Source organism: Elephas maximus, chromosome 2 (genome assembly GCF_024166365.1).
Source record: "Elephas maximus indicus isolate mEleMax1 chromosome 2, mEleMax1 primary haplotype, whole genome shotgun sequence".
Taxonomy (NCBI): domain Eukaryota; kingdom Metazoa; phylum Chordata; class Mammalia; order Proboscidea; family Elephantidae; genus Elephas; species Elephas maximus.
The window spans coordinates 191,259,419-191,272,360 of NC_064820.1; the positions used below are offsets into that span (position 1 = coordinate 191,259,419).

Genomic DNA, 12,942 nt, shown 5'->3' on the forward strand with positions numbered 1-12,942 from the left:
TTTCAAACAGTTAAGCAAAAAAAAAAAAAAAAAAGATATATACACAAATATATAAAGCAAATACAACAAAACTGTTTAAAATAACCAGTGACTATTCAAGAGTTTTTTTATTCAAGAGTTTGTTGTACTAGTCCTTCAACTTTTCAATGGTTGAAAAATGTCATTTGAAAAAAAGAATTTGATACAATTTTCGTAAAGATTAACTAACCCAATCTCCTCTTTTAAGGAAGGAAGAAACTGAGCTCAAAATACCACAGTTAACGTCTGCAGAATCACTCCAAACTCTTCAATGTGCCAGAAAACTGGGACCTAATTAAGAGACAGGCCGATCTGGGACAAATACATATAAGTGCATGTAAAAAAAAATTGAACACGTGTCTTATGCTTTTTCTGACAATACCATTAAAGTTATAAAAGATTAAGAATCTTTTACAGACTGTAACAACCTAGTACATCAGAATTTTGTATAAAATAACCTTGCAGAATATAGCATTCCATGGCAATTAGTTAGCCCAAGCCTGTTGCTGTCAATCAATGTCAACTCATAGCGACCCTACAGAACAGAGCAGAACTGCTCCATAGGGTTTTCAAGAAGTGGCTGGTAGATCTGAACTGTTGACCTCTTGGTTAGCAGCAGAGCTCTTAACCACTGCACCACCAGGGCTCCTATTTCTTTAGAAGCACAAAAAAAAAAAAAAATTTTTTTTTTTTTTTTTTTTTAAATAACTAGCTATGAAACTGGTCTTGGTCTACTGATAACGGCAATTATGGCCTCCCAAAATTTGACCTGTTAAGCCTGTTGCCATCTAGTCCATTCCAACTCACAGCAACGCTACAGGACAGAGTAGAACTGCTCCATAGAGTTTCCAAGGAGCACCTGGTAGATTCAAATTGCTAACCTTCTGGTTTGCAGCCGTAGCTTATAACCACTACGCAACCAGGGTTTCCAACAACCTTAAAAACTTCATATTTCACCTATCCCTTCCACAAGTTTCTTGCCAATGCCCCGAAATGTCATGTTACTGTAGAAGTAATTTTTTCTACCTATAGAATGTTTTTCTGTTTTTTCTTCATTTACTGAACTCCAGTCCCACCCCTCTTCCAAAGACCAACTTCTAATGCCACCTCTTCAGTGACGCTTTCTGTCCCTGCTCTGTATTATTCCTCGAATCTCCATAATATTTTTTTCATTGCCATAGAAACTTTTAAAACTTTACCTATTTACCTGTATGGACCCTCCCTTAGAACATAAGCTATTTAATATCACAAGTAGGTCTTATTTATAGCTCTAGTTAGAGCTAGCTTCAAGTGCTCGGGAGTTAAAAATAATGGCGGCTGGCTATTTTAAGTTACAGGAAGAAGCATCTTAACTCATCTAAGAAATATGTCTGTTCTGAGTTGGAAATGATCATTTATCATAAAGCAGGTTTATGACTAAATGAACTGGACTATTTGTTACTCTGCCCCTTTTATACTCCTGTCACACAGCCCACAAGCATGGAAACTATGTGAACTGATGCAAAGTAGTCTGAACTTGCTTATACCTAACAGCCAATTATAATAAAAGCAAAAATTATCTAAGCGCTTCCCTTTGAGGCTAAGAACTCAGTCAGAAAAGCCTAAAAGTCACTTATTCATTTAATCAAGTCTGGAGCAAATATGTATCATTAAGACCTCTTGTTCAAAAAAATTCATTTACAGTTACTCTCACATGTAAATATTTTTTCCTAGACACCTAATTTCAAGAAAAATTCCATTTCTGAAAACAGAGCTATAATGCAAACTTCTAAAAGTTTAATTGCACGCATGCAAAAATATGACAGTACAACACCCAATGTACACTCAGGAATATATAACCTCTCAGAGCTCAATATTTGGCTATATTTAAAAATAAACTTAATTTTTGCTGACTACATTTCAATGTAGCTGATGCAAGACGAATGAATACATGCTAACTGTTCTCGGCCAACACACGTGCATCTTTAAGTACATACACGTTAGTAAAGTTTTCAACCTATGGTCCTTGAACTACCAGTGAATCATGAGGAGCTTGCTGGTAGCCTAGTGCTGCCCGATAAGCAGAAGCAGAAAGCTGGGTAGGGATGGTGAGGGGTAGCAGGAAGAGTCAGGTGCAGTGGTCCACCAAATGAAGATAAACCATTCAGGTGGTCTGCAGTAAGGAAAAATGAGAGAATCGCTAAATTAGCAAATGTATCATTATGCCCAATTAATTCGATCATGTGCTTAACCGAAATCGACCTAATGTTCTCTTAGAGCCAAAGAATGTGTTTTGTCCAAAAGCCACAAGAGATACATAACTAATTCAGTAACTTAAAGGCATAAGTTCATTATTATTAGTGATTAACACTCAATAGCCACTGCCATTAGAAGACTCACCTGGGTATATTACAACCGTACTAACAAAATGCTGCCAGGGCTTTGCAGTTAAGAGTCAGAAAATCGGTTTGCTTTAAAATAAAATCCGTCTATCAAAATCTGTCCAAAAAGAAGAAAGCTGTTATAGACTGGTCTATCAAAAGACAGAAGAATGAAGATTACTATAATTTCCAATGGATTAAAGCTTCTGTCCATAGTGTTAATACCAGTTCCTAAATAAATTAGAGATGAAAAATGCCTCATTTAATATCCATAACCAGGATTTTCTTTTAAAATGCCTTTCTCCAACATAAATTCCAAGAATATTTTGATTGGGGGAAAAATTCAACCACTTTGCTTGATAAAAGATTGAAAACAGAGTGGGACTAGCCCAGTGGAAGGTAGCCAGTTAGGCAATAGCTACAACAGCCCATGTTAGTTTTTAATACAAATTCTAATGCTTAAGTATCTCCACAAAGATCATTTCAGTTTCCCCATGTCCAATATTTTCCAACTGTAGCTTCCCTGATCTACAGTTCTTATACCTGCCAAACCTACCTACCTAGGTATTTTCAACCAACGCCTTCTTGCTGGGTGTTTTTCTTTGAGCCCACTCCCCACAACACTCTCCCTGGTAAAAGCGGCCACCTGCTTCACATCAAGTAAAATGCTTCCTATTTCCAGGTGGGTTCAAGGCCTTGGAAGAAAGGCCTGATGAACTACTATTGCAAAAACAGCCAATGAAAACCCTATGGAGCACAGTTCCATTCTGACACACATGGTATCTCCATGAATTAACTCGATGACTACTGTCTTTTTCAAAAGTCTAAGTCTCTCACCAAAGTGGTATGAAATTTTCTGCACCCCTCTCATAAAGTTCACCAACTCAGAAAATATGATTTTTACTTCCACTGTGACTCTACGGATTAAAGGAGGAGATGAAATCTTCAGTCCCCCTCATACTCGGTTCTGCTTCATTCTTTCGTATAGGCGAAAGAGTACAAGCATAAAACAACAGTCAATAAACAACGCAGGCAGTGTATAGAAGTAACGTATGGGACACTGAAAATACATAAGGAAAAGTGATGTATGATATTCTTGGTGAAAGAATAAAGGAATGTCTTATAGAGAATTACTCGTCCTGCATCACACACACACACGCAAGACACGTAAGAAAAGACCAAAACAGGTGTCAGAAGAGACTCTAAAACTTGCTCTTGAACACAGAGTAGCTAAAGTGAATGGAAGAAATGATGAAGTAGAAGAGGTGAACAGAAGATTTCAAAGGGCGGCTTAAGAAGGCAAAGTATTATAACAAAATGTGCAAAGACCTAGAGTTAGAAAAGCAAAAGTGAAGAAAATGCTTGGCATTTCTCAAACTGAAAGAACTGAAGAAAAAATTCAAGCCTTAATTTGCAATTCTGAAGGATTCTATGGACAAAATATTGAACAACACAGGAAGCATAAAAGAAGATGGAAAGAATACACAAGAGTCACCATGTCAAAAACAACTGGTCAACATCCAACCATTTCAGGAGGCAGCATATGAACAATGACTGATGGTACTGAAGGAAGAAGTCCAAGCTGCACTGAAGAACACCGGTGAAAAACAAGGCTCCAGGAACTGATGGAATACCAATTGAGATGTTTCAAAAAAAAGATGCCAAGAAATGTGGAAGACAGCCACCTGGCCAACTGACTGGAAGAGATCCATATTTGTGTCCATTCCAAAGGTGATCCAACAGAATGTGGAAATTATCAAACAATATCATATGCAAGTAAAATTCTGCTGAAGATAATTCAGAAACGGTTGCAGCAGTACATCAGTAGGGAACTGTCAGAAATTCAAGCCAGATTCAGAAGAGGGTGTGGAACGAGAGACATCATTGCGATGTCAGAGGGATCTTGGCTAAAAGCAGAGAATACCACAAAGATGCTTACCTGTGTTTTATTGACTATGCAAAGGCATTCGACTGTGTGGATCAAAAAAAATTACGGATAATATTGGAAAGAACGGAAATTCCAGAACACTTAATTGTGCTCAAAAGGAACCTGTACACAGAGGCAGTTGTCCAGACAGAACAAGAGGATACTCCCTGGTTTAAAGTCAGGAAAGGTGTGCGTCAGTGTTGTATCCTTTCACCGTACCTATTCAATCTGTATGCTGAGCAAATAATCCGAGAAACTGGACTACAGGAAGAAGAACAGGGCATCAGGATTGGTGGAAGACTCATTAATAACCTGGGATATGCAGATGACACAACCTTGCTTGCTGAAAGTGAAGAGGACTTGAAGCACTTACTGATAAAGATCAAAGACCACAGCCTTCAGTATGGATTATACCTCAACATAAAGAAAACAAAAGTCCTCATAACTGGACCAAAAAGCAACATCATGATAAATGGAGAAAAGATTGAAGTTGTCAAGGATTTCATTTTACTTGGACTCACAACCAATACCCGTGGAAGCAGGAGTCAAGAAATCTCGGGGAGCATCTAACTCCATTGGCATAACATAGTTTATAAAGAAAATGTACTGCATTCTACTTTGGTGAGTAGCATCTGGGTCTCAAAAGCTTGTAAGCAGCCATCTAAGATAATCCATTGGTCTCACCCTATCTGGAGCAAGGGAGAATGAAGAAAACGAAAGACACAAGGGAAAGATTAGTTCAAATGACTGATGGAACACAAGTACTACAGCCTCCACCGGGCTGAGCCTAGCACAACTAGATGGTGCCCAGCTACTACCACTGACTGCTCTGACAGGGTTAACAATAGAGGATTCTGGACAGAGCTGGAAAAAAATGTAGAACAAAATTCTAACTCAAAAAAAAAAAAGACCAGACTTACTGGTCTGACAGAGACTGGAGAAAACTGCAGAATATGGCTCCCGAACACCCTTTTAGCTCAGTAATGAAGTCACTCCTGAGGTTCACCCTTCAGCCAAAGATCAGACAGGCCCATAAAATAAAAAGGGACTAAAGGGGCACACCAGCCCAGGAGGAAGGACTAGAAGGCAGGAGGCGACAGGAAAGCTGGCAATAGGGAACCCAAGGTGGAGAAGGGAGAGCGTTGACATGTCGTGGGGTTAGTAACGAACATCATAAAACAATATGTGAATCTCTCATGAGTCAATTCTTAGTACTTTCCTCCTCTTTTCACTTACCTATAGCAGTCATTTTACATCTTCAAACTTCAAAATTTACATTCATAATTCTAAACATCTAGGAGTTTCATATCTAACCTTCTGTACCACCCTAAATGATGTCTCCACTTAAAAATTCTTCTATTGTTTAAACCTGAATATACTGAAAGCTAAACTAGGGTGTTCTCCAGCTACCCCTTTCTTATTTCCCAATACCAGTCAAGCCATCTCAATCCTCCTGGTCACCAAGGTTCACAAATATGGAATTACTTCACTTTTCTTTCTCTTCCTTATTCCTGCATCCAATACGTCACCAACTCATGCCATTTCTTTTTTCCTAATGGGTTCCTGACTCTATTCTCTTCCCACTTTAAGCAATCCGGAACAAACAATTAAGTGCTTGACTACTGGCCAAAAGGTTGGTGGTTGGAACATACCCAGAGGCTCCTCGAAGACAGACTTGGTGATCTGCTTCCAAAAGGTCACAGTCCTGAAAACCTTACAGAGCAGATCTACTCTGCACACATGGGGTACCAGGAGTAGGAATCGACTCCACAGCAACTAACAGCAATACCAACGAATACATTAGACCAGGGCTTCTCAAGATTTAATGTGCCTAAGAATCATTTGGGGATCGTGTTAAACATGCTCCAGGTGATGCCAATGATGCTGGTCCAGGGACCACACTTTGAGTAGCAATGTGCTAGATTGTAAATTCCTTGAGGGCTGGGACTTTTCTGCTCCCTGTTGTAATCTCAGCAATGAGCACACAACCGTGGCTAAACAAGTATTTACTAAATGAATATAGTCAGTATACTCTTTCTCCTCAGAAGCAAGGATGGCAAGACATTATCTCACATGCTTTGGACATGTTACTGGGAGGGACCAGTCCCTGGAGAAGGACATCATGTTTGGCAAAGTAGAGGGCCAGTGAAAAAGAGGAAGGGCCTCAAGGAGATAGACTGACAGTGGTTGCTACAATGGGCTCAAATGTAACAATTGTGAGGATGGTGCAGGGCTGGGTAGTGTTCTGTTCTGTTGTACATATGGCTGCTACGTGTTGGAACCAACTCAAACACACCTAACAACAATACTCTTTCAGTCTCTCTTTTCATCAGATCATGTGCCCTCCTCAAGAGTCCACAGTAGCATTCTACTCACTACCTGTCCAACTTCTCCATCATTTCCTGTCACACACACTGCCCGAATCAAGGCAGCCACCTTATTGACCACTACCCAGTGCATGTATTATTTACAACCATTTTCAAGTCTTAACTCATAACCATTCTTCCATCTGGTATGTTCTCTTTACCAGCTTATATTGGTCACTCTGAAAGAGCCTATTCTAACTAGCTCTATCCTGCTAAGACTGCTTTGTTTTCCTTTATTCTTTCAGCTCTTGCACACTTCATGCTATGATCTAGCTACCTACTTACCTACCTATATGTTTTATGTTGTATTTTATAACTGGTTGTGCATATTATATTGTTTTTCAAAAAAAAAAAAAAGATCTTGATGCATTTAAGAAACAGGATTATGATTTCTTTCTGTTTTTGAGCTACGGTAACCAATACAACATTGGGCATATTTTAGTGGGTATCCAATGCTTGATTGCAAAATGCTTCCCCCCAAAAATACAACCATCATCTCTTCATTAAGAAGCTGAAAAGGGATTATGGATTACCTGTCAACTTAAAAAGAAAAAAAAAGTTCACTGCTAAATAAGCCTTTTCATCAGATTAGACAGAGGAAATAAACTGAAAACAGTTTTTCTACTCATAGTTAAGAATGCAAATTTCAGTTATAAGGTTCACGAATTATTGGTTATAAATCTATCTTCTTCATCAATGAAGGGTTGGTTATATAGATTTAAAAAATAAAACCAGGAGAAAAAAAAGGAAATTAGTATTTTTTATTATAGCCGTGGGTACAAGTTCTGACTGCCACTTAGAAGCTACATGATGTTAAACAAGTTATTTAATTTTGGGGGACTTCAATTTCTTCATATAAAATAGAGGTTACTTATCCACCTCACAAAGCTGATGAGGACTAAATGAGATAACGTAATCACTTAGCACAATACTTGTTACATAATAAATACTGGATAAGTGGTAGCTGTTATTCAAAAACCCATTGTTACTCATTGAGTAGGTGTCTGTAATCTGAAAAGACTCCATGATGTTCCCAAGATATTCAAAAATAAAGACTAAAGAAATCAAGGTCCAGCATTCAGCATTACCTTATCCACCTGTGAGCCTGGAAACTTGTGACCACCAGAATCAGTCCACCTGGGATATCACTGAATGTACAGAATGAATGATACACCCAGAAAACAGAGAACCTACTTTGCACATTACTACACCTTCCTTAAAGAGGTGAACAAAGTGAGAAAAGAACCTAGTTGGCTGTATTCGACTATTTAATTTTGTTTTTTTCATTTTATAAAAAATCATAAGGGACCTAATTCCTCAGCAAATGCCATGGGCTAAAGCCTCCTCTAGAGGTCCTAAGTGCAAACTCCAGCATCGCAATGTCATCATCATAAGGTAGAGAGCCACCCAGAATACGCCATCTAAATATATCAAAATAACTGGAAACCTAGAAGCATGATAGCTTGGAGAGAGCTGTTAAATAATCTTGCATAACCTCTCTGCTATATACCTGTTTTGGCTAAAATTAGGCATTTAAAAAATGCTCAAAGTAGCTGAAATTCAAAAACTGAATTCTAGGCAAGTTATGCCAGGAGAAGATACTACAAATGATTCCAAAATAATAGATAACACAAATCTTATCATTTGAATTAAGCCATCTCCATATTCAACAGTCTCCTGCAAAAATTTCCCCCATTCTTTCAAAGTAATCCAGCTAATAAGGAAGCTTTTCACAATCTACACTTGATCATTTGCATATATAACAGACTTGGATCCAAAAGGAAACTACACTATTTCAACTGGCCAAAAAGGTTAACAAAAAAAAAAAAACAGTAATTTTTTTAACTAAGACTGGCTGATATTCAGAAAGGGTTTAACCAATTGTAAAATGAGTCACATGATCAATACACAGGAAGCATCCAAATTTTTACCATTTTAAATCTTTCATGAAAAGCATCTGAAAAATATATTTTACTCCTTGTTGATAGAATTGTCATAACCTGTTACATCCAGATTAAAACTACTAACCATGTTTGTTATGCTTGAAAAGCTAAAGCTCTGTGCTAACACCCTTAGGAAAAAGTCTGCCTTTTCCCAACAAAAACATTCTATATAGTACGCAAGAACTACTTAACATAATATGTTAACCTGGAACACTCACCTGAGCTCATTCTTTTAAACAATTAACTCTCAAAACTCTGGTGACATAGTGGTTAAGAGCCACATCTGCTAACTGAAAGGCCGGCAGTTCGAATCCATCAGGCGCTCCTGGGAAATCCTCTGGGGCAGTTCTACTCTGTCCTGTAGGGTCACTACGGTTGGAATCGACTTGACGACAACGGGTTTGGTTTGGGTTATCATGACAGTAACAGAAAATAAAGGCTTCCATAATTAAATTCCAAAATTAACCACTTTATCTCACACAGCCCCTCCCCCAGGGTCACCCCTCTCTCCAGAAGAAAACAAAGAGATTGGCTGATGATTAATGTGTCTTTTCCCAAACTTTACTTCAGAAAAGTGGAGCATAGCTTTCCTTCCCAAGAACTCAGCCCTCCAAGATACTGACACTATAGCTATGTAAGTGGACATTGTTGGTAATATATTACCCAAATCTAAGGCTTCATACTATTAAAAGCCCATGCAAATAATGTTTGGCTGGTCTTAAATCACACTAACAAAAGGTTTAAATAAATTGGTTCAAGTTCATTACTAAGGGAAGAAAAACTGGGTAGAATTTTAAACTAGAGTGTTAAGAAAATATTTTTAATTAAAACTAAATACTGCCTATAACAAATACTAATAGGTTTCAGAACAATTAATGATCACCTCAAGGAGGAAGAACTTTTTTGACGCCAATTTGACCCAAGGCTGTTTTAAATCAGGACCCTTTTATTTTCCTGTTTGCTACTGAGGATCTAGTTGTTAATGTGTCACCAAAAAATAATGCAACGACATGAAATGCACTATAGTGTTTTCACGAACTTTTTTTTTTTTCCAAGACACCCTTCACTGAGCTCTCAAATTATTCGCTCAGGATTTAGTCATACGGATACTCACAGATTTTAACAAAGTGGCATGGCTAAAAGTCACATCCAGTAGTTCAGGAAACTCATCGGCTTAAATCTAAGTGCATACGATTTACAGACAACTTTTTTTAAGTGACTGGACAAGCAACTGATCTAAATGTCAGTATGTTAAGAAAAAGTTGTACACCCTCTCACCCTCGTCAATTTAGTTTAGGAACTTCTCTCTATACAGCTCGTTATTCTGAGACATCTAACATCGAGTCCGTACAAAACCTTTGTTATCTTTGCCACCCCTGAGCAGCTGTTTATTCTTTAATTAAAGCATTCTAACCTCTACTAATCACAGCATGAACACGGCAAAAGATTACTTAGCTCGAGTACTGGTGAAATGAATTGTATTATGACATCCCATACGACAACACCGATTGAATTAAAACACCTCTCCCCTGCCAACTGCTGTTTACAAGAAAGTAGAAGTGCGTTCCGTGTTCGAAAATTTAATTTAAAAGTACTGGTCCTACTCGGTTAAGTCAGACTCTTATGCATCTGCACTTTTATCCTACATATTTTCCTTTACGTAACACTGATCGGAATTTGAGTAGCCCACCCCGACAGCAAACTGGCCCGAAAACTCCATCCTGTTGCAAGAAAAGCCACGTTTTACTCGGGCAGATCGTTTCCTCTCTCCTCCTTAAAATAATGCCTGTGGCCACTTGAGACTTCCCCAGTCGAGCTCCAGAAACTTGCAGGTTTAAATGGCCAAACTGGAACCAACCAGGGCAGCTGTCATCTGAAACTCAGGAAAGCTGAGACCGGCCAACTCTGCTGAACAAGGAAGGGTGCGGAGAGATGTGGCGGGGCCAGTCGGAGGGAAGGCATCAGGCTCCCCGCCCCCTCCCCCCTCCGCCCCATCAATTCGCTTTTCTGCAACCCCAGCGCCGCCATCCTGTTCCTGAATAATTAAACGGGCTGGAGACGGAGCGAGGTGGCCAGAAAGGCAGTTTCTGGTCCGAGTTTTCCGAGCCGAGGCGGTGGGGTCGGCGAGGCCCGGGGCTGCATCTCCACGCGCAGACTTTTCCCCGGGGCTGCGGAGGAAAGGGGGCAACCCCCGAGGCCGGTGGGGCAGCCGGAAGCGGGACGCGGGGAGTGACGTGCACGAGGGGATGACAAAGGGGCGCGGGGGCCCCGGCTGCGCCGCCCGCGGGCCGGCAGGGGGTCGGGACAGGTGGCCGGGCCTGGCCGGGAACAATGGGGGGCCGAGGCTGCCCCCTGGCGCTCACCTACCTCCGGTGCCTTCCGAGTTCTCGTTGAGGCTGCCCGAGGAGTCGTGCTGGGCGCCCACACACCCGCCCATGGGGGCACCCGGCGCCTCGTCCGCCACCTCCGGGCGCTCGTCCGGGCCCGCCGCCGCCTCAGCCTCCTCCGGCGCCGACGCCGCCGAGCTCCGGACAGGCGCGCCGCTCCGCTCGCCCGTCGCGGCCCAGCCTCCGCCCCCCTCGCCGCTCCACCCACCGCCTTAGCTCGGCCCCTTCCTCCGCGCCCACTTCTACCTCAGCCTCCCGGCCGTCCGCCCGCCAGGCCTGGCCCGCGCGCCGCCCTCGCCTCCGGCTCGGTCCCGCCAGGCCGGGGCTGGCCCATCCCGGGCGGGCCCCAGCGCCCGACTCGCTCCCTCACAGCCCCGCACGCGTGCGTCCGGGCGACCCCCGCGCCGACGCCGCCCGTCCGCCAGGCCCCATCGGTTCCCCGCCCCGCGGCGCCGCCCTCCAGCTCCGCGGCCTGGGCTCTGCCTGGCCCGCCCGGAACGGCCGGGAGGGGGCGTGGCCTCGGGAGGCCTGCGCTCTGATTGGCTGCGGGAGGCTGCGAGGGGTGTGGAAGGGGAGAGAAAGAGGCGAAGGGGGATCAGTCCCAGGAAAAGAGGAAGGGAAAGGGGGAGAGAAGGAAGACGGGAAGAGGACAGGAAAGGGGGGAAGAGAGATGTAGCAGGAAAGGATGAACAAACGTGAGAAATGAGAACAAAGTCGAGTTTCTGGCTTCTCGGACGTCTGCTCTTTATCTTTCTGGTAGAAGCGGGTCGGGAGTGGGCCACAGAAAATAATGGAAGACTCGCAGATGAGGGCTGGCGATTTCCCAAATAGCTGGAGGGAGGGGCGGTTTTCTGGCTCAATGCTGAGGTCCCAGCACCTTTTGGAATCGTGTAGAGTTCAGTTGGGTTGGTATCTCAAGTCTGGGCTTCCACTTACCGTCCGTATCCCTACACCCCCCCCTTAAATCACTGTGTCCCCGTATTAGAGTCGGAGAGGGAGGCTGTCACTATGATTGCAGACTGGACTCAGATTACCGAGGTGGGGCATCCCGTGTGGGGAGAGATAAGACTGACCACAGTTCAGGGGGCGTGGGTTTGTTTCATTTTCACAGGGATGATTGTGAAGACACAGTACTGCTTCTCCAGATCCTGCCTTTAGGTACCTTAAGTAGTTGTTAGAGCAACGTGGAGTATAAATAAAATTAGCCTGCGTTTTTAAAACTAGAATGTGGTCCATTGACCACACCCCACATTCTTGGCCTTTGCTCTTCCAATCTAAGCCAAATTGTTAATGGCCCCTACAGAATTGTGCTTCCTTTGATGCCTCATTGAAGGAGTCCTGGCAGTGCAGTGGTTAAGCGCTCGGCTGCCAACTCAAACGTCAGCAGTTGGAATTCACCAGCCGATGCACGGGAGAAAGACGTGGCAGTCTGCTTTCCTAAAGATGGCAATCTGTTTCCTGAACATTACAGCCTTGGGAACCCTCCGGGGCAGTTCTCCTCTGTTTTTTAGGGTCTCTATCGGGATCGGCTCTAAGGTAGTGAGTTATGATGTGTCATTAACAAAGTGCGATATGCGTAGGACACAACCTTGCTTGATGAAAGTGAAGAGGACTTGAAGCACTTATGATGGAGATCAAAGACCACAGCCTTCAGTATGGATTACACCTCAACATAAAACAAAAATCCACACAACTGGGCCAATAAGCAACATCGTGATAAATGGAGAAAAGATTGAAGTTGCCAGGGATTTCATTTTACTTGGATCCACAATAAACACCCATGGATGCAGCAATCAAGAAATCAAACAACATATTGCATTGGACAAATCTGCTGCAGAGGAACTCTTTTAAACTATTAAAAAGCCAAGATGTCACTTTGAGGACTAAGGTGTGCCTGACCCAACCCGTGGTGTTTTCAGTAACCTCATATCCATATGAAAA

The 12,942-nt window shown here is 42.3% G+C and overlaps 1 protein-coding gene across 3 annotated transcripts in view; it reads right to left on the reverse strand.

The window, feature by feature from the left end:
* UBTD2 (ubiquitin domain containing 2) overlaps positions 1-11,462 on the reverse strand; it is a 67,428-nt gene extending 55,966 nt beyond the window's left edge. Inside the window, exons 1-2 of one of the 3 annotated variants that reach the window (XM_049874322.1) lie at positions 11,248-11,462; positions 8,833-10,519 (exon numbers count right to left, since the gene is read on the reverse strand). In XM_049874322.1, the coding sequence (XP_049730279.1) occupies positions 8,833-8,842 (10 nt within the window). In that variant the 5' untranslated portion in view covers positions 8,843-10,519; positions 11,248-11,462. Of the gene's footprint in view, positions 1-8,832; positions 11,198-11,247 lie in introns of those variants that run through there. The other 2 variants (XM_049874321.1, XM_049874320.1) reach the window with 2 other exon arrangements.
* Positions 11,463-12,942: the final 1,480 nt, after the last annotated feature.